Source organism: Staurois parvus, unplaced genomic scaffold, assembly GCF_062004578.1.
Source record: "Staurois parvus isolate SC_StPar_1 unplaced genomic scaffold, SC_StPar_1.0 ptg000243l, whole genome shotgun sequence".
Taxonomy (NCBI): domain Eukaryota; kingdom Metazoa; phylum Chordata; class Amphibia; order Anura; family Ranidae; genus Staurois; species Staurois parvus.
This window is the reverse complement of record NW_028318039.1, coordinates 3,248,741-3,272,715: the sequence shown is the minus strand read 5'-3', so window position 1 is coordinate 3,272,715 and position 23,975 is coordinate 3,248,741. Positions and strand designations below refer to the sequence as shown.

The following is a 23,975-nucleotide window of genomic DNA, read 5'->3' as shown; positions in this document are numbered from 1 at the left end:
CACCGCCCGGGTCTGGTAACTGGCGGGATATCAAAGACTGGCACACCGGGCAGGACTCCGGGCAGCGGCACACCGGGCAGGACTCCGGGCAGCGGCACACCGGGCAGAGGCACATCGGGCAGAACTCCGGGCAGAGGCACATCGGGCAGCGGCACACCGGGCAGCGGCACATCGGGCTGGACTCCGGGCAGCGGCACATCGGGCAGGACTCCGGGCAGCGGCACATCGGGCAGGACTCCGGGCAGCGGCACATCGGGCTGGACTCCGGGCAGCGGCACATCGGGCTGGACTCCGGGCAGCGGCACATCGGGCTGGACTCCGGGCAGCGGCACATCGGGCAGGACTCCGGGCAGCGGCACATCGGGCAGGACTCCGGGCAGCGGCACATCGGGCAGGACTCCGGGCAGCGGCACATCGGGCTGGACTCCGGGCAGCGGCACATCGGGCTGGACTCCGGGCAGAGGCACATCGGGCTGGACTCCGGGCAGAGGCACATCGGGCTGGACTCCGGGCAGAGGCACATCGGGCAGGACTCCGGGCAGAGGCACATCGGGCAGGACTCCGGGCAGCGGCACATCGGGCTGGACTCCGGGCAGCGGCACATCGGGCTGGACTCCGGGCAGAGGCACATCGGGCTGGACTCCGGGCAGAGGCACATCGGGCTGGACTCCGGGCAGAGGCACATCGGGCTGGACTCCGGGCAGAGGCACATCGGGCTGGACTCCGGGCAGAGGCACATCGGGCTGGACTCCGGGCAGAGGCACATCGGATCACCAGGCGGAGCAGCAGGCCCCGGGCCCCCAGGCAGAGCAGCAGGCCCCGGGCCCCCAGACGGGGCGACAGGCACCGGGCCCCCAGACGGGGCGACAGGCACCGGGCCCCCAGACGGGGCGACAGGCACCGGGCCCCCAGACGGGGCGACAGGCACCGGGCCCCCAGACGGGGCGACAGGCACCGGGCCCCCAGACGGGGCGACAGGCATCGGGCCCCCAGGCGGAGCGGCGGGTGCCGGGCCCCCAGGAGGGGCGACAGGCATCGGGCCCCCAGAGGGGGCGACAGGCATCGGGCCCCCAGACGGGGCGACAGGCATCGGGCCCCCAGACGGGGCGACAGGCATCGGGCCCCCAGACGGGGCGACAGGCATCGAGCCCCCAGACGGGGCGACCGGCATCGGGTCACCAGGCACGACAGTGGGCTCCGAGTCAACTGGCATGACCGCTGGCACTGGGTCAGACAATGGATCGTCTGGCTGGACAGCGGGCATCGGGTCACCAGGCATCAGGTCACTTGGCTCGACAGCGGGCACCGCGTCATCTGGCAAGGCAGTGGGCTCCGAGTCAACTGGCATGACCGCGGGCACTGGGTCAGATATTGGATCGTCTGGCTGGACAGCGGGCATCGGGTCACCAGGCATCAGGTCATTTGGCTCGACAGCGGGCACCGCATCCTCTGGCAAGGCAGTGGGCTCCGAGTCAACTGGTATGACCGCGGGCACTGGGTCAGACATTGGATCGTCTGGCTGGACAGCGGGCATCGGGTCACCAGGCATCAGGTCATTTGACTCAACAGTGGGCACCGCGTCATCTGGCAAGACAGTGGGCACCAAGTCACCAGGCACGACAGTGGGCTCTGACTCAATTGGCACGACAGCGGCATCGGGTCACCAGGTATGACAGCGGGCACTGGGTCACCAGGCATCAGGTCATTTGGCTTGCCAGCGGGCACCGTGTCATCTGGCAAGGCAGTGGGCACCGGGTCACCAGGCATTGGATCGTCTGGCTCGACAGCGGGCATCGGGTCACCAGGTATGACAGCGGGCACTGGGTCACCAGGCATCAGGTCATTTGGCTCGCCAGCAGGCACTGCGTCATCTGGCAAGGCAGTGGGCACCGAGTCACCAGGTACGACAGCGGGCTCTGAGTCAATTGGCACGACAGCGGGCACCGGATCAGGTACCGAATCATCTGGATCAACAGCGGGCATCGAGTCAACTGGCCTAATAGGATCATCAGGCTGGATCAGTTCATCATGCTGGGTAGAGGCATCAGGCTGAGTGGAGGCGTCAGGCTGAGTGGAGGCGTCAGGCTGAGTAGAGGCATCAGGCTGAAGCGAGGCATCAGGCTGAAGCGAGGCATCAGGCTGAATAGAGGCATCAGGCTGAATAGAGGCATCAGGCTGGGTACAGACACCAGGCTGGGTACAGACACCAGGCTGGGTACAGACATCAGGTTGAAGTGCGGGTGCCGAGGCACCAGGCTGAACCATGGAAGGCAGGTTCTCAGACGGCAGGCTCACCGGTTTGGATACTGGCAGGATGGTATTGGTTGGAAAGAATTTCCTCTTTTTTCTGGTTTTAACTACTGGAGCACTGCAAGTAAACGCAGGTCTGCAAACCAATGGAGCAGCTGGAGACAGAGAAGAGCTGGAGGATGGAACAGAGGAGGGAGCAGTTGCTACAGAGGGCTTTTTTACAGGGTTAAAGGCAGGATAGGTGCAGCGAGTGGGAACAGGGTACTGACATGCGGTAGATAGCAGGGCAGGAGGAGCTGTTGGGAATGCAGGAATAGAGCTTTGAGGAAATAGATTAGAAGCAGGACTGGGTCTTTGTAAGCTGACTGAGGCTGGGTGCAACAAATCTGTCCATGTCTGCAGTATGGGTTGAACAAAGCTGAGCTTACACAAAGCCTGTCTGACTAAAGACTGCACTGCGTTTATACAATCTCTTAGTATCTGTGGTGAACATGCAGCATAATGCTCCAAGAAGCAATCCACATCATCCTCTAATAACCATACCAGGGACTCTACCTGGTCGGCACTAAATGGCGGCAAAAATTCATCCCTGCATTCGGGGGTACCAGATGAAACCAACTCCGCACAAATCTGAATCAATGGCTGCACCTCAGAGAATTCTGTGCCCTGATCTACTAGAACATGAGCGAGCCGTATACATTCTAGCAGTTCATCCCGGGGATACTCCTTCAGAGTTTGATAAGCATACTCTCTGTCATCAAACACTAGCAGATATAAATACACAACCTCATCAAGATCCATCCTTCCCATCAACAAACCAAGATGGCTTCCCTGTGCAGCCACTTCTGGTCAGGATTGGGCCTTGGTGTAATGTCAGGGCTCCCGTGTGTGACTGACGCAGGGAAACGCAGACTTCAGATATGTTATAAACAATATAATTTATTGACACTAACAATACAAACATAAACGCAGTGCAATACTAAAACATAACACAGTGCAAACGAACCAAACCAACCACCCACAGATAACAGTACATACAATGCAAGTGTCGTCAGGCAGGCCGGGTTAATATCAATCGGGCAGGTAGGTACAGGGGGGGCAAGCGGAGAATGGTTGGGGTCACAAGCCAGGTTCAGCAGGTAGCGGGCAGCGTGGTACAGAGGGTCAGGCAGAGGGATGGTCAGGAACGAGCCGGGGTCAGAGCAGGAGAAGTCAGCAGAGGTCAGATCAGGCAGGGTCAGCAACAAGACAGGAACAGGATGCAGGAACAGGATACAGGGCCCAGGAAAAACACACACCAAGGCAGAGTCTGCAGGTCTGGCCATCCCTTAAATACACCAGTATAAGCAGTTTCAGGTGTTTAGCTGGCTGCAAGGTTGAGTCTCTGATTGCTGGGAGCACCCGCTGGCTAGTCCTGGTACTGCAGCCCATAAGGCAGGCGAGTCCCACCATTGCTGGCCAGTCCATTCCTGACACCCCTCTCCTTCTCATTCCCCCTCTCTCCCCCTCTCACTCACCCTCCCTACCCCCCTCTCTCTCTCTCCCCTCTATCTTTCTCACTCCCCCTTTCTGTCACCCCAGCACCCCTCTCTCTCCCTCCTTTTTCTCACACCCTACTCTCTCACCCCTTTTAACTCTCTTTCACCCCTCTCTCTTTCTCACTCCCCCTCTCTCTCACCCCACCTCTTTCTCTCCCACTCCCTCTCTCTCACCCCCCCTCTCCCACCCCACCCCCTCTCTCTCCCCACCTCCTTTCTCTCTCACACCCCTCCTCACCTTCTCTTTCTCACTACCCCTCTCTCTCACCTCACCCCTCTCTCTCATCCCCCCCTTCCCTCTCTCTCTCACCCCCCCTTTCCTCTCTCTCTCATGCCCCCCTTCCCTCTCTCTCTCTCACCACCCCTTCCCTCTCTCTCTCACCACCCCTTCCCCCTCTCTCTCACCCCCCCCCTTCCCTCTCTCTCTCACCCCCCCTTCCCTCTCTCTCTCACCCCCCTTCCCCCTCTCTCTCATCCCCCCTTCCCCCTCTCACCCCCCCATCACCCCCTTATCTCTCATCCCCCTTCTCATACCCCTCTTTCTCACCCCCCTCTCACCCCTCTCTCTCTGACCCCCCTCTCTCTTTCTAACTCCCCCTTTCTGTGACCCCCAATACCCCTGTCTCTCCCTCCCTCTTTCTGTCCCTCCCTCTTTCTCTCCCTCCCTCTTTCTCTCCCTCCCTCCCTCCTTTCTCTCCCTCCCTCCTTTCTCTCTCTCTCACACCCCCTCTTCCACCCCTTCTCTCTTTCACCCCTCTCTGTTTCTCACTCCCCCTCTCTCTCACCCCACCTCTCTCTCCCATCCCTCTCTCACACCTTTCTCTTTCTCACTCCCCCTCTCTGCCACCCCCACCCCCTCTCTCTCCCTCCCTCCCTCCTTTCTTTCTCACACCCCCTCCTTCTCCCCTTCTCTCTCACACCCCTTCTCTCTTTCTCACTCCCCCTCTCTCACCCCACTCCCTCTCTCTCATCCCTCCTCTCTCTCTCAACCGCTATCTCTCTATCACCCCCTTCTCTCTCATCCCTTCTCTCACCCCTTTCTTTCTCACTCCCCCTCTCTCTCACCCCCACTCTCTCCCCCCCTCGCATGTAGGGGAAACCAAATGGACACTGACTGAAAGGTGTCAAAGTGAGTGTTATTGATCCCACCCCCCAACACTGTCACACATCCCATTCCTCCTCCCAGCATTGCCAATGATCACGCCTTCTCCCCCCACAGACCCTAACAACCAGTGGCTGAGCATCAATGATGTGCAGTGACCTCTAGCAACCAGTCAACGAGCTGTAATAATGCACTGTAACCCCTGGCAAGCAATCACAATCACTGCCTGATCTGCTGCAGTAAACTGATTTTGAGTCTAGGTGCTATTTATTGTATGTATTAGATCAAGTTGAGAGCGAAATTCCATGTGAGCAGGGGGAGGGGGGTGGAGGGGCCCAAGAAAATGTTTGCCCAGCGTCCAATCAATAATAAAGATGGCCTTGAATCAGGGGTGGACTGACAACTCATGGGGCCCCTAGGCAATAGGGGATCATGGGGTCCCTGCGTCCTTGCCCACACTCAAACCACACCCAAAAAAAGACTATGAAAGGTACCAGGTTATCTCATGGGGCCTCTTACTGACCCCAGGCCCTCAGCCAGTGCCAGAGTTCCCAAATGGTCAGTCCGCCCCTGCCCTGAATCCTTGTTCCCACAAAATACTCCTGAACTACTGTACCACAATTGAGGGAGACACTCCTCATAAAGGATCAAAAAAACAAAACAGGATCTAGTCAAAGAGCTAACACAAAATACTTAATAACCAGCAACTGTTGATACAATAAATATCAGTGTCAGGAGTATGTAATGTACAGTAATAAGCACTTTATGTAAAGCACAGAGAGTTGTTATGGTCATAGAGTGGTATGGTCAGCAGTATGCTTAATAGTGCTCCTTTATATTGCTGGCCTGTAGTAGGAGCCTGTGGTCAGCATTGATGGTCATCAGGAGAAAGATGGCCAGGGGGTAGAAAAAATGTTAGTGGTCAGAAGGAGGGTAAATGCTTTGCTGGTTCCCATATATGCGGATTGGATGCTGTTTGAACTGCATCCAATCCACAAGACATGTGAAATAACATTGCTTCCTATGGTGCCTGTTCACAAACATCTGGTGTACTGGCAGTGCGGATTCAGTGTGGATTGAAACAAAGTGGCTCTGGCTAAAAGTTTGCATTAAAAACAGAGGGTTTTGTTTTCACACATTTGCAAATATGCGTAAGCCATAGTTCCCACATCAAGGGACCTCTGTATATTCTGCAGTCTTAGCTATAAATTTCCAGAGCCTGCATAATAGGAGCACATATACAAATGGAATGATTAAGGGCAGGTGTGCCTGGAGGTAGCCCACCCCTTCTTAAAGGCACAGGGATGCATGTGACACCCAGCTAGAGCTCAATGACAGCAAAGTCACCACAAGCATCCCTTCACCCAGTTCATTCAGCTATACAAAAAGGTGACAACCACCCAACCTATAACTAGCCTTTGCAGCAAGGTGCACATGGAAGGGCAATGCAAATCACAAACAAAGGCTTTCCTAGCACATGTACCAACCCGCTTGCAAAACAACCAAAGTGGCCTGTCTAACAGTTGGTGTTAAAAATGGAGAGCTTTTTCTGCACACATTTACAAATATATGCATAAGCTGCTGTGCCGATGTCAAGGGACCTCTAAACTCTGTTATTATCACACGTGCTTATATAGCACCATCAATTTACGCAACGCTTTACACATATATATTGTACATTCACATCAGTCCCTAACCCTCAAGGGGCATACAAACTCACATTCATACATACACATACTAGCGCCAATTTAGACAGGAGCCAATTAACCTACTAGCATGTCTTTGGAGTGTGGGAGGAAGGCGGAGTACTGGCGCAGGCACAGGGCGAACATGCAAACTCCAGGCAGGTGGTGCCGTGGTTGGGTTTTGAACTCATGACCCTAGTGCTGCCAGGCGGAAGTGCTAACCATTTAGCCATTGTGCTGCCTCCACAGTAGGAGCACATATATGAATGGATAAATTAATATGCTTGTCTCCAGGACTTCTCCAGAGCTTCCCCCATCCTCTGGAACTCTCTACCCCAATTTATCAGACTATCGCCTACTCTGCTCACTTTTAGGCGATCTCTGAAAACCTATCTCTTCAGGGAAGCCTATCCTCAGCTAATACTGGAATCTTCTACTCTTCCAACCAGTCCATCCCCCACAGTTACTACCTTTTGTACCACTAGCCCCTCCCTCCTAGATTGTAAGCTCCATGGAGCAGGGCCCTCAAATCCCTCCTTGTACTGAACTGTATTGTTACTGTATTGTCTCCCATTATATTGTAAAGCGCTGAGCAAACTGTTGGCGCTATATAAATCCTGTATAATAATAATAATAAATTAAGGGCAGGCATGCCTGGAGAGACCCCACCTATCCCTAAAGGCACAGGGATGCACATGACAGGACGCACATTGGAAACTAGCATCTTCCGAAGTAGACCAGCAACAGCAGCCCCCATACTTTTTTCACAATGTGTACATTAAGTCAAACCTCTTTAACATTTTTTAATAGAGAGGGGAGGGGTAATAACCCTATATCAATTTTCTCAATGGAAACATCAATCCTCTTTTGAAGAGATTTTTTTCCAAGTGAGCATAGCTGCCAAAGGACAGAAAGTGTTACAGTATTTGCAGGGTCACCAGGTTAAAATATTCTAAAAAGAAAAAACTTAAAAAAACAAAACAAATGCAGACACCACATCTAAGAACAGATAAACTGCAATATAACAAATGTATGTCTCTGTGCCTAAAGAGGATGTAAAGTTTTATATATCTATCATCTCAATATGCATGCATCTATCCTATCTAATCAGTCTATCCTTCTAATTAATCTATCGCAATATAGATGCATACATGTTGAAAGTTTAATCTGCATAGTGGATTTTTTTTTCTGACTGTATAAAGCTGACGGGGATGTTGGAAATTGGGTAAACTGGAAAACCCAACCATAAAAAGCGGAAGAAAGCGAGGTGAGGGGAGGATGTTTAAAGTTGCTACACACTATATAATGATGGTGTCTGGAGAAATGAGAACAGGAATCGGACCAAGGAACTGCAGACTGATTGTAAGAGGAAGGATGTTTGCAACCAAGGTACTGTGCTGGATTGTCACTGCTGCTGTGTATGAAAAACACATTTCTGAACTATTCCTCAACATTTCTACATTTTGTTTTTGCATTACTTATTTGCTTAAATTCACAAGTTTATTATTTAAACTTGACTAATCTAAATTTTAATCTGTTCTGATATAACAATTTTAGCAGTAGAAAAATGTCATATATTTCAGTTTAGCTAGATGTAGTAGTTTGAAGTTTTAGTACCCAGTGCATCCCTACATTATTATTTGTGACTAATATATTAATCATTTTTTTTTACTCAAGAGTCACACACCTTATACTGAATGTTCGCTTAATTTGTCTAACAGAATTTTATGGGAAAAAGTTTGAATGGGTAAATGTTGTGTGAATTTTGGGTGAAACATTGATAAATAGACCCCACAGTAACTATTGTTTTCAGTAATATAATTTTTAGGTTGGACTAAAGAAACACTGGGACATCAAATTATTTTGTATAATGCTACTACAAATGTTAACAGTTGGCAGTTGTTTAACAATAGAACTTTGTATACACATCTTTGCAACAAAAGTTGACTGGCCACACAGAAAAACTTTGGCTAGTCCTGTATTACATTCCACTGTATGTGGGAGATAAAAACATTTTGATAAAAAATTCTATTACAGAAGGTTATGTTATGATCTTCATCTTTTATTACATAAGTTGCTACCATAATGTGTATTTTAGTAATATATGGATTTTTATGTATTTCAGACAGTAACAGGGAGTTTTGCTTCCATGATCCATGGTTTAACTGTAAATAACCTCACAGAAAGAGTTATTCAGAGAAGCAAGAGGATGATTTTAGACACTCTGGGTGTTGGATTGATCGGAACTACAACAGAGGTTTTTCATAAAGCATTGCAGTACAGCAAGGTAAAAATGTTACATGTGCAGAGGTCCTTTTATATGTGAGATGTCTAGGCCTTCTTAAACATAATTTGTTCATATAGTGCTAAAGCTGCCCATAAATACATTTTTTTTCCGATAAGCCAGCGGGAACAGGAACACAACCGAGATGGATGGAGGAATCCTCTCTGCTGTGCTATTGTATTTTCACAGAGGAGGTGCCTTCGCTGTCAGGATACACTGAGCTACAATGTAGCTGATTGGCTGCATGAACTGAATTTAAATTTTCCAACATCCTCATTCCAAAAAAGCTGATCATTAAATCGACTTCTCTTGGGCGGGAATGGCTGTAGATGGACGGCCAATAACACAGGAGGGTCAAGCAGAGGAGTAGTCTAGACAAGCCAGGTGACACATATATAAATCAATTTCACGCGATTCAAAATCAGCAGCGTGGAGAAAGCGGAGTCAGAACAACTTTGGACATACATGGTGATACACAGAGCAGTTTAATCTGGATTAACAAGAGCACACAAGGTAGCATCTGCTAACATTATCACTGGTGATGTGTAACGATAGGCGTTTTAAACGTGAGCAGTAATGAGCTGGCCAATCACTGTCAATTTCCAGGCAAAGGCTGTCTCAGGTGAGTTTTTTTTGCTCATTCTTAAAAGGACAACCTGAATCCTGGTACTGATACATAAAAGTAGGCAATATAAATGCTGCCATGAGGTATCCATATGTATCCAATTATTATCTCTTGTTTTAAACCTTGGACAGATCCTTCTGGTAGGTTATAAGTCACTGCTGTGACTTATTTATGTGTGTTCAGGTTCAGGCATTGAACTCTGCAGAGCGGGAGCGCTGTCATTCTGGGAGGAAGTCATATGACATCCTTTCAGTCACGTGCCACACGTGCTCTAGGAGCACAATCTGTCACCTGCTGTATCTGATAAACTGATTATTGTACTGGGTTAGCCCACTTGGCTTTCATTTATAGCCATTCATTGTGTACTATTGTGATGATCTCTGTGATTGATCACATGATACAGACAGGGCCAGTCACAGCACATCTGTACCATGTGATAGCTGTGGCCAATCACAGCTATCACAATAGTACATAATCCCAATGAATGGATGCCATTATATCACTGATATAAGCAATCATAGTGTAAAAAAAAAGCTTGATCACCTCCCCAGAGTAGTAGTGTGGCGGTGGTAACACTGTACTGCTCTGGTCACACTATGAAAAACAAAAGGAAAAAAAATTGTAAAAAACGTTTCTTATAAATTGGAAAAAAGTTAAATTTTTTTTAACATACTGTCATCAGTAAGTATCCCTGAACACCGCCACACCAGTCATATAATGATGCTGAAAAAAAGTTTAAATATGTATTTAATTTTGTCAATTTCCACAAAAATTTTGACAAAAAAATAACTCCAAAAAACTCATGTCTCCTACTAAACACCTCAGACTGTCTACTTTCCAAAAAGGAGCCATTTTGGGGGTATTTGGACTCTCCAGGCATTTTAGGGCCTCAAGAGACTCTATAACTTTCCTGCAGACTAAATATTATACACTACATCGGGTTATTTTTACCAAAGAAATGTAGCAGAATACATTTTGGCATAAATTTATGAAGAACAATTATTTGCAAAATTTTATAACAGAAATTAAGAAAAATGTGGGTTTTTTCAATATGTTTGGTATTGTTTCATTTATATACCAAAAAAATAAAAAACCCAGTAGTGATTAAATACCATCAAAAACCTTTATCTGTCTCAAAAAAATGCTAAAAATTTAATTTGGGTAGTGATGCACTACTGAGTAATTCACATTCAAAGTCTGACGTGCTGAAAGCTGAAAATTGGCCAGGGCAGGAAAGGGGTGAAAGTGTCTGGTACTGAGATGGGTAAATAAGTCTAAAGCTCCATTTGCTAACTCCCAATGAGAATACCAAATTAAAAAAATGCAATATTTCATATTTGATTAAAACTGTATATCCTTTTTATACTTTTTTTTTTTCTGTTTTGACCACAATTAATAAGGAAGGTAAAAGCACCTTTTGCATTATCAATAAGAAATAATAAGTCCTTGGCTGGTTTATGTCTGTTAAGATTTTGCTTAGTGCAAGAGCTTCAGTTTTACCTGTGTCATGAGAACATTTATCTTTCCATTGAACACCCAGAATTGTCACATATAACCAGATGTACTGTATGTGGGATGAGACTTGAGTCTTTAACCACTTCAGCCCCAGGCCTATTCTGACACTACTCTCCTACATGTGAAAATCAGCATTTTGTGCTAGAAAATTACTTGGATCTCCCATACATTATAAATTATTTTAGGCAGAGGCCCCAGAAAAGTAAATGTTGGGTGTTGCAAATTTTTTTTGTCAAATGCAATTTATTTGGAAAAAAAAACACTTTTACAAAATTTTAATGCACTAAAATGCAATATAATACACAATTGTTTGGTAAAATATAAAAGATGATATGCTGAGTAAATGGATACGCTTTAACGCTCGTGGAATGGCATCAAACTATGGTACTTAACAATGTCCATGGGCAACATTTTAAAAAACTTTACAAGTTACAAGTTTAGAGTTACACAGGAGGTCTGGCGCAAGGATGCTTTCACTCTGGCATTCACTGTAATACCTCCCATGCGTGGTGAACTGTCCGTTTACATATGCTTGTGGGACCGACATGAGCGTTTGTCTTTTTATGCAAGCACGATGGGACGTGGTGCTTTAAAACTTTTTATTATTTATATAATTTTAATTTTTTTTCAATTTGTTTTATCACCTTTTTATTGCTATCACAAGGGATGAACAACACCCCTTGCGATGGCATAGGCCATGGCAGATCTTCTTTTTGGAGAGAGCTGGAGTCTGTTAGAAGCCATATGTCCCCTCTGACCTCTAAAGCATTAGATTAAACCAAAGTCAGTTTGCTCTGATGCTTGTACAGGCCAATAATGGAGTTTGTGCATGAAACTGATACTGTAAGTGACAAAATCCTTGTTGCTTCCGGTTTCTTAGACCATGGAGATGTTTCAGTCCTCGAGCATCTCTATGATCAGCCAACTAATCCTCCAGCTTCAGTTCCGGGCTACCCAGTGAAGGTTGTGGGAGGGGGCCCCCCTTCTGCCACCTGTAAAAGCGATCCAGCACCTAATTAGCAACTCTGATTGCGTTTACAATAAACACCAGCACCAGCTGATAGAATACAGGGATGATGCCTGAAGCTGCAGGTATCATCCTGTTATAACCACCTCAACCTGGCGACGTATGGGTATGTTGCGGAAGCTGAAGTAGTTAAAGAGAGCCTTCAAATTTCATACATCTTTATATAACTTAGGAGGGAAAGACCCAAATTCAGCACTGCTTGTTAAGCACAGTCAAATGCAAGTTTCATAACTTAAGTAGAGTTCACCTCAATAATCAAGCAGGACCTAATTTATTTCAAAGCTATAAAAGTAGTCAAACTCTTAAGATAATAAAGAGAAACTATATTATGTGTTCTATTTATTTTTTGCTGTAGATAGATTTATAAAATGCATCAAACTTCGTAAAGAATAGCACAAAATGCCTACTGCATTGAAGTTATTTCTCTAAATAGCAATTGTTCCCAGTTGTCAGATGTAATTTACTTTCCAAGTAATCACGATAAAATAGGTCTTTTAACACTTATCTATCATTTTGGATTCAATAATAACAGTATTTCTAGAAATATTTGGTCTCATTTTACCTTTTCTTTGCTTACTCTGTCACTTATTTTATTGATTGATTTCAGATTTATAGCACAGACATCTCAAGCACAGTTTGGGGCCAGCCAGAACTACGACTCCCTCCTCTCTATGCTTCTTTTGTCAATGGCGTTGCGGTAAGATACTTTTACAATGATCTTTGTGTACAATTATCTTAGATCAATGTTAGATTGCCAGTCAGCATTCTGCAGAAGGTAAAGTGTGGTAATAATACATAATGACGTAGAGGTTTTCTGCATAGTTTGCTATAACTTTTGCTTGAGAAAAGAGACTGTATTGTAAACCTGACAGCTGTAATGAGTTGGTTCTTCTGGATGTGTTCTTATGCTTCAAAATAAAAAAAAAGGTTTCTGAGGAAATATACGTAAGAATTTATTTTATACCTGTCTTTTACATCACAGGTATAAAAGCTGCAAAGAAAGCATGCATGGGTGAGATATTACCCATTGTAAACTACCGTATTTGCCGGCGTATAAGACGACTTTTTGACCCTTGAAAATCTTCTCAAAAGTCGGGGGTCGTCTTATACGCCGGTACACATGTTTAGGGGGGCTGCGGCATTAAGTACAGGGGTTTGCAGGGGCTGATGTCTCTTACCTGGATCCAGTCCCACGACGATCCGGACCAGGAAGCGCGGCGTCTCCTTCAGTTCGGCCACTGGATGTTCGTGCGGCTGCTCGGCTCCGCCTCCTCACCGGTGATTGGCCGCCAGAACTGTAGCTCAGGAAAGGCACACAGGCGGCCAATCACTGGCGAGGGGGCGGAGCCGAGCGGCCCCGCGAAAATTGAGTGCCGGAGCAGCAGGTAAGTGTTCTGTGTAGAGGTGCTGCTGCAACCACATATGCTGGCTGCAGCAGCACCATACGAGAACAGGGTCAGCAAGTCTCAGTGGGAGGAATAGTGCCCCATCATTGGTGTCACTGATACCAATGATGGGGCACTATTCCTCCCACTGACACCAACGATGGGGCACTATTCCTCCCCCCCACTGACACCAACGATGGGGCACTATTCCCCCCCCACTGACACCAACGATGGGGCACTATTCCACCCCCCACTGACACCAATGATGGGGCACTATTCCACCCCTCACTGACACCAATAATGGGACACCATTCCTCCCACTGACATCAATGATGGGGCACTATTCCTCCCACTGACACCAATGATGGGGCACTATTCCTGCCACTGATACCAATGATGGGGCACTATTCCTCCCACTGACACCAATGATGGGGCACTGTTCCTCCCACTGACACCAATGATGGGGCATTATTCCTCCCACTGATACTAATGATGGGGCACTATTCCTCCCACTGACACCAATGATGGGGCACTATTCCTCCCACTGACACCAATGATGGGGCACTATTCCTCCCACTGACACCAATGATGGGACACTATTCCTCCCACTGACACCAATGATGGGGCACTATTCCTCCCACTGACACCAATGATGGGGCACTATTCCTCCCACTAATACCAATGATGGGGCACTATTCCTCCCACTGACATCAATGATGGGGCACTATTCCTCCCACTGACATCAATGATGGGGCACTATTCCTCCCACTGACACCAATGATGGGGCACTATTCCTCCCACTGACACCAATGATGGGGCACTATTCCTCCCACTGACACCAATGATGGGGCACTATTCCTCCCACTGGTGTGCATTGGAAGAGGGGTAGTCTTATACGGCGAGTATAGCCCAAACACTACATTTTAGCAGGAAAAGTAGGGGGGCCGTCTTATACGCCCAGTCGTCTTATACGCCGGCAAATACGGTAGTAATTTTTTAAAAAGGAACATAGATGACCATTATGTAGGTAATCATTAACAGTGTGTTATTTAATGTAGCTTTTTCTATCCTTGGACTGGAATTGCCATAGAAGTGATAAATTAAATATGCCACATCTCCCTAGCTCAACTGTCTGCCCAGTTATGGCCAGAATTTGGTGAATAATCTAATCTCACGTGGTGGACAAATACTTTTGTAAAATCATGTTAACACAACTTCTCATGCCCTTTTGGCCTACATAGTTATCCATTGCATACATCAGCAAGTTAAAGTGGAACTTTAACCATAACAACCAAAAAAAAATTAAGTTCTTTAGCAAGGAACATACATTCCATGTTAAAATATTATGCTACCAAAAGTAGTGTGTGCTGTAAACTGCCTCCAGCGTGGAGCTGAATTCACTGAAGCCCAGAGCCCCTGAACAGCAGTAAATCTTTAGGCTGTCAGCAGATCGGCCTCTACAATTTTGGCACAGTGCCTAAAAAGAGAGAGCAAATGAGCATGTGCAGAGCAAGGTTAGATGGTGTATTACTGAATTTTAAACCGTATAGACCAGTATTTTTTTTTTTTTTTTTCTTTTACATAGCTATACCTGCAAAAGAGGCCAGCCTGACTCGATCTAGACTTAATTTTCTGACTAAAGTTCCACTTTAAGGTGAATGGAGTGGCTTATAACTGCACAAAAAAGGAACCTATTTCATATTTTATTACTGCACAATACAGTATGTGCTGTTTAAAGGAGTCATCTACTTTTTTTTTTTTTTTTTCAAAAGCTATATCTGCATCTGTATAGTATAACAAAGCAGTTTCTCAGGTACAGCTGTTGAAGACTGGATTGGGGGTCGAAGGCTGCAGAAGGAGCCACTGTCGCAGGACTGGTGCAGCTGTGTAAATTCCTACCTCCTCCTTTGATGTTTGGTGCATGGAGGGTTCTGCATTGGAGTTACATGGAGGGACACCTGCCTCTTGTAAATACAGAAGCCAACAGGAGAGGTCTTCCACTACTGATGGCGTCATCTAATGAAAAGTACAGAAGAGGAAGCCAGTAGTGGAAGATTTCCTCTTCCATCTTTTGTGTTTACATACTGCGGGGCAAATCGGAGAGTTGTCACAGTGGTTCTCTGAGTATAGGACTAGTGTCAGGAGGTGCTGGTATGCAGCACTGGCATGCTCCGACACAACGGTATAACAGAAAATATTTGAATTATTTTTTACTTTATGGTTACATGTATAAGAGTGTGTTAAATCAACATATATAATGTCCATTTATCAAATTTCAAAAAATGTGAATAATTCAAAATTTCTTTTTTTTGAAATTTGATATATGGACATTATATATGTTGATTTAGCGCACTCTTATATTTGATTTAATTTGATTTTCCACTGTGTGTGGAGTTGGAGTTGCTGCTGTATAGCTTGAGGGGTGTGGCGCTTTTCTAAATACCAAATGGTTACATGTACATTTTATTATAGGTTCACTCCATGGACTTTGATGACACTTGGCATCCTGCCACACATCCCTCAGGAGCAGTCCTTCCTTCTCTGGTTGCCCTTTCAGAATCTGTATCGACACATCACAAGAAATCAGGATTAGACTTTATCTTGGCATTCAATGTTGGTATTGAGGTACAAGGAAGACTCATGCATTTCTCAAATGAAGCCAGCAATATTCCGAAAAGGTATGATATTGTGTAAAACTGAAACAAATATAGTTCACAAATCATTTAGAAGTTTTGAGCTTTTTTTTAGATAATTCACACCATAACACTCGCTATACACACATCACTACCTAATGCACCTTAGATGTGTATTTCAATGCAAATTCATTTGCAAACCAATGCACATCTACAATGTGATTGAACAAAATCTTTGTTCTAGTGCACCACATAGATGCATAAGCTGTGTTTTGCAATGTCTTACACTGCAATCCTATTTTTTCATGCATTCAATTACATTAACTATGTTATGGTGCAAAGAGATCCTATAGTCCTCATGCTGATGCAATGAGCAGTACTTACATTTGTTCAGTATGTGCCCAGGGACAAATGCAGAATGCATGCAGTCTGTATTCTGGACATTCGACCCTGAGCGCATACTAAACATAAGTACCATTCAGTGCAATGTTCAGCCCTGTTCAGCTGTAGGAGCCATCATCCTATCATACACATTGACAGGCTGGAGGCAGTGGGGCTGCATGGTGTGCCTATACCTTCCTTCCTATACCTGCCTCTACCTTCCATCAACACCCAAGGCTAAATGCCTAGTGTGACTAGGGCCTAAAAAGAATAGGGCCTAAAAAGAATAATTCCTCTTTGTCTGTGTTTGTAGCCGTATGAAGGGCATTCCACCTTTTTGGAAGCTATAACCCAAGCAACAGTAGGGCGCCAGTCCTGTGGCTGTTTAGATTATTAGGGGTTCTTGTGCACTTCTGCCAAACTTGATTAGCTTCTGATGTTAATCCTCCCTCTTCCAGTCTTAGTGCTGCTGTGGGCATTACAGAAGTCTGGTATTTAGGTACTTACTGATCAATTTAGTTATGTATTTTTTAAAGTATAGTTTTATTCCTGCTTGGAATTTGGCTTTAAAGTGCACCTGTACACAGACCATGGGTATGAAAGTATTCTTATTCTTTATATACATATTCCTAACAAATAGCAAATTAACTTTAACACCGCTCTAGCTGTAGGACCTGTGACGTAATTACTTCTCAAAGATCTTCAAAGAATACAATAGAAGAGCTAAAGTTGGGTTTCAGTTTTTAACAGCTTGGGTACAGTTGCACTCTAATTCCAAGGTCTATTTCCTTTTTTACATGAATAGTATGCAGGAAACAAACACTAATGAGTGCATTAGACTTCTAAAATAAGCAAATAGCTGCCAGCTGTGTCAGATTCCTAAGACCGTCCTGAGTTTTAAAAAGCCAAACTTTTTTGCATTCACTGCAAAATAAATAGAGGTTCTTTGAATAGTCCAGCAAACTCCACTAATAATGATTTCCTCCCTATGCTACGATTGTTGCCAGCTAAAGCTCTGTGAAATAGGCAACATTTTTATAGGGGGATCGTGTGACCCTGGATCTGAGACCTGTTTAGACATAGAGGAAACTGTATTTTAAGCAGGGAGTGTATGGACTATAAAGCCAACCTCTTCACAGAATAGACAAAGTGCAGGCTGGTTTAAAGGTTTGTCTCTGAAATATCCATGTTTTTAAAAAAAATGACTCATTACAAAAGGCCTGCTTTTCTTGTATGTCAGCGTAATTCTTAATATCTTCAGATGTTTAAGTATTTTTGTAACACTTATATTTAATCATTTTGTAAATGAGTGATATTTTAGCATAGAACATATAATGCCAGGGTATGTAGAACTGTAGTGCAATATAAATTAGAATAGATTATATAGGACTGGGACTGCAAATTATGCCAGCAGTTATGCATACATAGGGTTTTACTTGTAGTTACAGTGGTGTATTTAAAAAACGTACTTCATCATGATTGTAGACTTCTCTCTATATTGTATGTAGATTATTCAAAGTGTACTTAATTTGCAATTCTGTGTCTACAGGTTTCACCCTCCCACCGTGGTTGGTACAATGGGAAGTGCTGCAGCTTCATCAAAATTTTTAGCCCTTGATCAAACTCAGTGCAGAGATGCCTTAGCTATAGCTGCATCATATTCAGGTGCCCCTTTGGCAAATGCAGCCACACAAACCAAACCCCTTCACATTGGTAATGCAGGCAGACATGGCCTTGAGGCAGCTTTCTTTGCACTCTTGGGGCTTGAAGGAAATAAGCACATCCTGGATCTAGAGTCTGGTTTTGGTGCTTTCTATCATGACTATGAACCCCAAGCTGTTCCATCTCTAGAATCATACAACTGGCTGCTAGAAAAACAAGATGTTGCTGTCAAACGCTTCCCTGCTCATCTTGGAACGCACTGGATGACAGATGCGGCTTGTGCAGTGCGGAATCATATTGTTAGAGACTGTCACTCCCTGCCAGTCAATGACATTCAGAAAATCCAGCTAAAAGTTCCAGATGTTAAATATGTGAACCGCCCATTTCCATCTTCAGAGCATGAAGCTCGTCATTCCTTCCAGTTTAATGCCTGTACAGCCCTCCTAGATGGCAGTGTTAATGTCCATTCTTTTAGTGATCACAATATCTCTAGGCCAGAAATGAAGGCACTGCTTGGTAAAACAGAGGTTGTACACCCACTTGATAACAAACCCAATTTTGACCAACTTTATTGTGAGATCAGTATAACAATGACAAATGGAGTCACCTTTACGGAAAGATGTAACACTTTCTACGGTCACTGGAGGAATCCATTGAGCAACAAAGATCACCTGAAGAAATTCAAATCCAATGCATCCATGGTCTTGTCAGCAGATGGAGTAGATGGAATTATAGAAGTAGTGAAGAACCTGGAAAATATATCTGACTGTTCGGTGCTTAGCACTTTTCTCAGACTAAGAAATCAAACAACTTATAAGCATGAAAGGTCAATGCATAATAAATCCTGAACACAAACATTCTTACATTTACACATCAGACAGATGCCCTTCTAGTTTATATAACCAAGACCACATTATCACTTTATATTTTGACTATCCATTTCTATATAATGCCTTTTGTGGCCTATGGTTACTGACGGAATGGAAACCAAATACACTGCTTACATTTTTTTTCTTGCTATCACTGGATACTTATGGGTGTCCAGCAGCAGAACTATAAATGGATGACATAGTAAATGCTTCTTAGGGGAGTCATATGACTCTGTGTTTCAATTCAGCCACGTTTTTTCTTTTTCTGCAGGCTGTACAATTGTAGAGTCTGTTACCTTCCTCCTTATAGTACATTCTGATTTTAACTAACTGATTACAATCATATACTATGGCTTGTGATAAAAGAAATAGGAATGAAAGAGTACATCAGTCATATATCCATCGGTCATCTTGAAGGATAAATATGAGCTTTTGCTCTACGCAATTGCTGTTTTGATATTGAAATTCTATAAAATAATGTATAATTTGGTCAAACAGCACTTCATGCTGAAAGTCTGTGTTGTGTAGGTCTCCTAATAAGCAGTACTAATTATGTTGTACTTCAACTACCCTGAATGTGCAAAATACAATCTTTTGTTTTACCAGAAGACGAAACACTAACTTAAAATGTATATTTAATACCTGCTGTTATATATTAATGCCTGTTTTTTTTTTTTCTCTTTGGAGAAATTGCCAGTTCTATCTGCTTTAAAGTTGATATAATTTGCTTAAATGCATCCCTAGAGCTGTATACTGTATTAAAAGATAATTTTATTTAAAAAAAAAACCTATGGGCAGTGTGTAAAATCATTCCCTTACAGTAGAAGTCCAGGCAAGAATAGGAGCCCACCAAGCAGAAGTGAAAGTGCTATATAGTGATGAAATGATAAACTGCTGGATTACATTTTAAGAAAGCATAGTATTGAAAGTGTCCTGCTTCCCTGTTTATGGAGTAGACTAGATTGTACCTGGCTGGTTCATATTACCTAAATTTTGAGAACATTTCAACCACTAAAATACAGTTTGCATGTGCGATGTGTTGATAATTCCAGAATACTGTATTAAGACAGAACAACACATAAACAGGTGTTTGGGGGTTTATAACACGAATGTAACCTTTCCAAGGTGTGCTGATTGATTGCACAGAAGGACGCAACTAAAGCTGAGGATCAATGACCTGCAAAATAAAACCGCTCAAGATTGACTCTCTCCAGAATAAGCAACTCTCAGCAACAAGATTTTACACAGATGGGTTTCTTGGTGTATGCCAGGATGAAAAAGACCTTGGACAAGTTGGTTTTGTATCATTTATGCATGAAATGTGGTGCAGTATTCACTAGGGATATGCATCTGGTACATGTTTACATGGGTGATTTTCATATTATACTTTTAAGAAATTAAAACACTTTATTATAATGCTGTGGTCTGAAAAGAAATCACAAAATTAAAAAAAAAGAGGGTTCACATAGAAATTTTTTAAAACTGACACTGGAAATTGCAAATGCCAAACACATATGTGATTTTAGTAATAGTTATGTTCGTACTCTTCTTGCTTTCATTGAACAGTGGTTTCAGGATAAAATCATCTTTATTTATACTATGTACACTACCTACATTTCAAATACTACTTGAAAATATAATACATTAAATCATACTGTAATATAAGCACATTTCACTATGTTTGATTTATGTACTTATTGTTTGATTTATGTACTTATTGGATTTTGTATATGATCAAATGAATAATAAAATATTTGGTGTAAACCAAAAAAAAGAGATTGTTAACAATGTATGAAATTTGAATCCCGCGAGCGCCAAAGACACATAAGTAATTTGATTTAAACATACTGTATGGACTGTGATTTAAGAGATACTTCATGTTTTGCACATTGAACACTGTATTTATTGTGTTTTGTTATATTCACTGGCATTGCATCATGCCCCCCCCCTTCAAGCTGCATCAACTCATCTAGATGTATAGGGCATTCACTTCTTTGTCACCCAAGTGGTGGCATTAAACATACCAAGCTGGTATAACATTCAATTATATGAAGTCTCCATGCAAAGTTTTTGAAAACTGAGCACTCTCCTTCATGCTTTTGTGATAGGGAGGGCAATACACATTATTAAGATGCAACTTAGCTGCAGGGAATCATGCATTGCTTCTCTATTTAAGTAAGCAGTGCAGTTTCTAATCCCTTGCCTTGTCATCGTTCTGATAAGCTCATGCAAAAGCTTTTCATAATAGCATTTTTTTTTCTTTTTTAATCTGACAGTTGCCTTGTTAAAACAATTTGAGTTGATTATGTTGGTATCATCTCATTGTGGAGGTCATTAGTAAATGCACTTAATCTGTCACACCTGAAGCACCAATCCTCAAATAATCATGCCCCCCCCCATCCCCATCTGCTCACTGTTGCAGCTTGCTCAAGTATGCAGTATTTAAATTTTCAAAGCCATTTTCTTAACAGCTGACAGTGTCCTCAAAGTGAACCCTCACAGATTTGTATAGGACCATCTCCCCAATAAAACCAGTCTCGAGGTCGCCCTATGCACATCTAAGAAGGCTAACCATGCATATCCAATAAGCAGAGTCTGAAGGAGGATGGTAACATATCAAGGACTGCTGTGACTGTCCTACTCAGGTATTTAAAGTGGTTGTAAACCTCAGACATGAAATACGAACAAAGCACATCCCTGTATATAGTGTGTACTTTTCTCAATTAAGATCACCAAGTATCATTTCTGTCAATTTTGCCTGACGCCAAGAGAGAAATGCTGACGGGAGAGACCTCCAGTAGATTGACATCCTTAGATATGTTCCTGTAAGCTGTGTGATGGGGGGGGGTCTCTTTCCTCCAAGCAGTTCCTAGAGCTCTCCTAACTGAGCTTTGAAGAGTGTAACTTCAGCTCTCTGCCACCTTTTTTTCTGAACTCTCAGACAAGCTTTATAAATTCTGCACTTTGAACGGGTGTACAGAAGAGAAGACTGCAGATGGATAGGTACAGCTTATGTAGGATGATTTGTTTCATCTTTGTGTGTTATCTAAGAGTTTACAACCACTTTAAGCAGCTGGAGGATGTCATCATCATGTTACTTTTGAGGGCTACGCAGAGTGGGCAACTGTTCTTACTGAAAGTACACTTCTCCTTTTCAGGGTTTATGCATTTCACCAATTTGTAAGAGAGGCCTTGTGTTCCTTTTTAGAGTGGTTTCACCCTGCTTCCAACCAGTCTTGGCTGGATTTCCTCTCTGTTTATAGTATATAAAAAGTGGGGGAAGACCTGCTAAGAGTGGTACATGAGAAACGGGTGGACTGACCATTTGGAAACTCTGGCACTGCCCGGGGTCAGTAGGGGGCCCCATGAGATGCCCCTGGTACCTTTTTCATAGGCTTTTTGAGTTTGGGCAAGGACACAGGGGCCCCATGATCCTCATGAGTTGTCAGTCCACCCCTGATGAGAAATGATATTCAGGAAGGACTCTTGTTTATAATAAGATAACCATATGTTTCCCTCTCCCAGGGTCCTCCAATTGGAAATATATCTCAGGGTGATGGTGAGAGCTGCTATGCAGAGACTTAGAAAACTGGCAGCCTCCATGCAAGATAATGTGGCTTTCAATGAGGAACTGTTATGCCAGTAGCTGGTTTTGATAAAGAAACAGTGGTTCATAAAAGCATTCAGAAAAGCAAGCACTGACTGGACATTCTATTATTGGGTGTACTGGGATGTGTGTTCCACCCAATCTGCATAAGGATTAGTACACCCTGAAAGGACTGAAATATGAAACCTCTTGCATTTCACGTGTTTATGGGAAAGCTCTTGGCATGGGATTTAACCCAGCCTTTCTCATGCTGCTAGGTGGCCCTCCTCTACCTACCTTACAATGGCCACTGCCCTCTCCTATCTTTTTGCCCAGTCTACAACACTTGACTGGCACTGTACTGAGGTTTTTGTGTGTGTATCTGTTCACTTAACCCCCATGAATGGCTGCTACTAATAGAAGTGAAGCTGTGTACCTGGTTCTGAGAAGATACTATAGATCAGGAATCTCCAAACTATGGCCCAGAGGCCAAATCCAGCCTGCTAAGGTCAAACGTCCATTGCTGTCTTGTCTTTTTCCAAGTCAGTCCGTTGCTAGTACCATCGACGCTCTAGCAACTGATGATGTACTTGTTCCAGCAGGAGCACAGAGCTTTCTATGCCCTTTACTGCTCTGCCTCTTTGCTGTTACACTGCAGCCACTATGTAAGTAAGGTAGGGGAAAACTACTGACAGGGAATCTGATGCATGGAAGGCTTAGAAGGGGACCCTGATGTTGCGAGGTACCCTGATGGCACTCTGATATATGGGGGGGTGGCTCATAAGGTGTACTCTGATGGGAACCTTGATTTAAGGCAGGCTCTGATGGGAACCCTGATTTAAGGGGTGACTTTGATGTAAGAGGGAACTTTGTTTTACTGAAGTTCTTTCTCTTTTTTTCTAAATCATATGCTAATGAATTAAAAAAATCCAAGTAAAAAATATTCATTGATTTCGTACCACAAATTTTTTTTTAATATATGATGTGGCCCTTATACTGAAAAGTTGGAGACCGCTGCTATAGATGATAGAGAAGCCTTTCAATGTTACAGCAAATGCATGTGGAAGCAAGGTGGTATGAATACCGCTGGTACTAATCACGCATTCTCCTCCAGCATTAACCTCAAGTGAAGCAGCCTAGCCCACTGCAAACTCTAACTTGGGCAAATTGGTTTACTCAAGAATCGCTAGGGAACTGAGTATGCAAATAGTAGAAAGTAGTTACTCCTTGCTCCTAGGGTTAGTTTATTAAAAAGTATGCCGTTTGCAAAACAACATAGTCCCTAGAGAGTTTATGGAATGTTCCTCAATTTGTGGAAGCAAATGTAGATTATTTTCTGCCGTCATAGCAACAGGAAAATTGCCTGGGAAATAGCATACAGTAGTCACTTTGGATTGATATAGTGCATTGAAATTGTTTCAGTGAATTATTTG

The 23,975-nt window shown here is 44.1% G+C and overlaps 1 protein-coding gene across 2 annotated transcripts in view; it reads left to right on the top strand.

Annotated features, from left to right (window-relative positions):
- Positions 1-20,732, top strand: part of ACOD1 (aconitate decarboxylase 1) — an 88,093-nt gene extending 67,361 nt beyond the window's left edge. Inside the window, exons 1-5 of one of the 2 annotated variants that reach the window (XM_089680385.1) lie at positions 7,827-7,964; positions 8,701-8,862; positions 12,634-12,723; positions 15,884-16,089; positions 17,975-20,732. In XM_089680385.1, coding sequence (XP_089536511.1) covers positions 7,854-7,964; positions 8,701-8,862; positions 12,634-12,723; positions 15,884-16,089; positions 17,975-18,935 — 1,530 coding nt within the window. In that variant the 5' untranslated portion in view covers positions 7,827-7,853 and the 3' untranslated portion in view covers positions 18,936-20,732. Of the gene's footprint in view, positions 1-7,826; positions 7,965-8,700; positions 8,863-12,633; positions 12,724-15,883; positions 16,090-17,974 lie in introns of those variants that run through there. The other variant, XM_089680386.1, reaches the window with a different exon arrangement.
- The last annotated feature ends 3,243 nt before the right edge of the window (positions 20,733-23,975 follow it).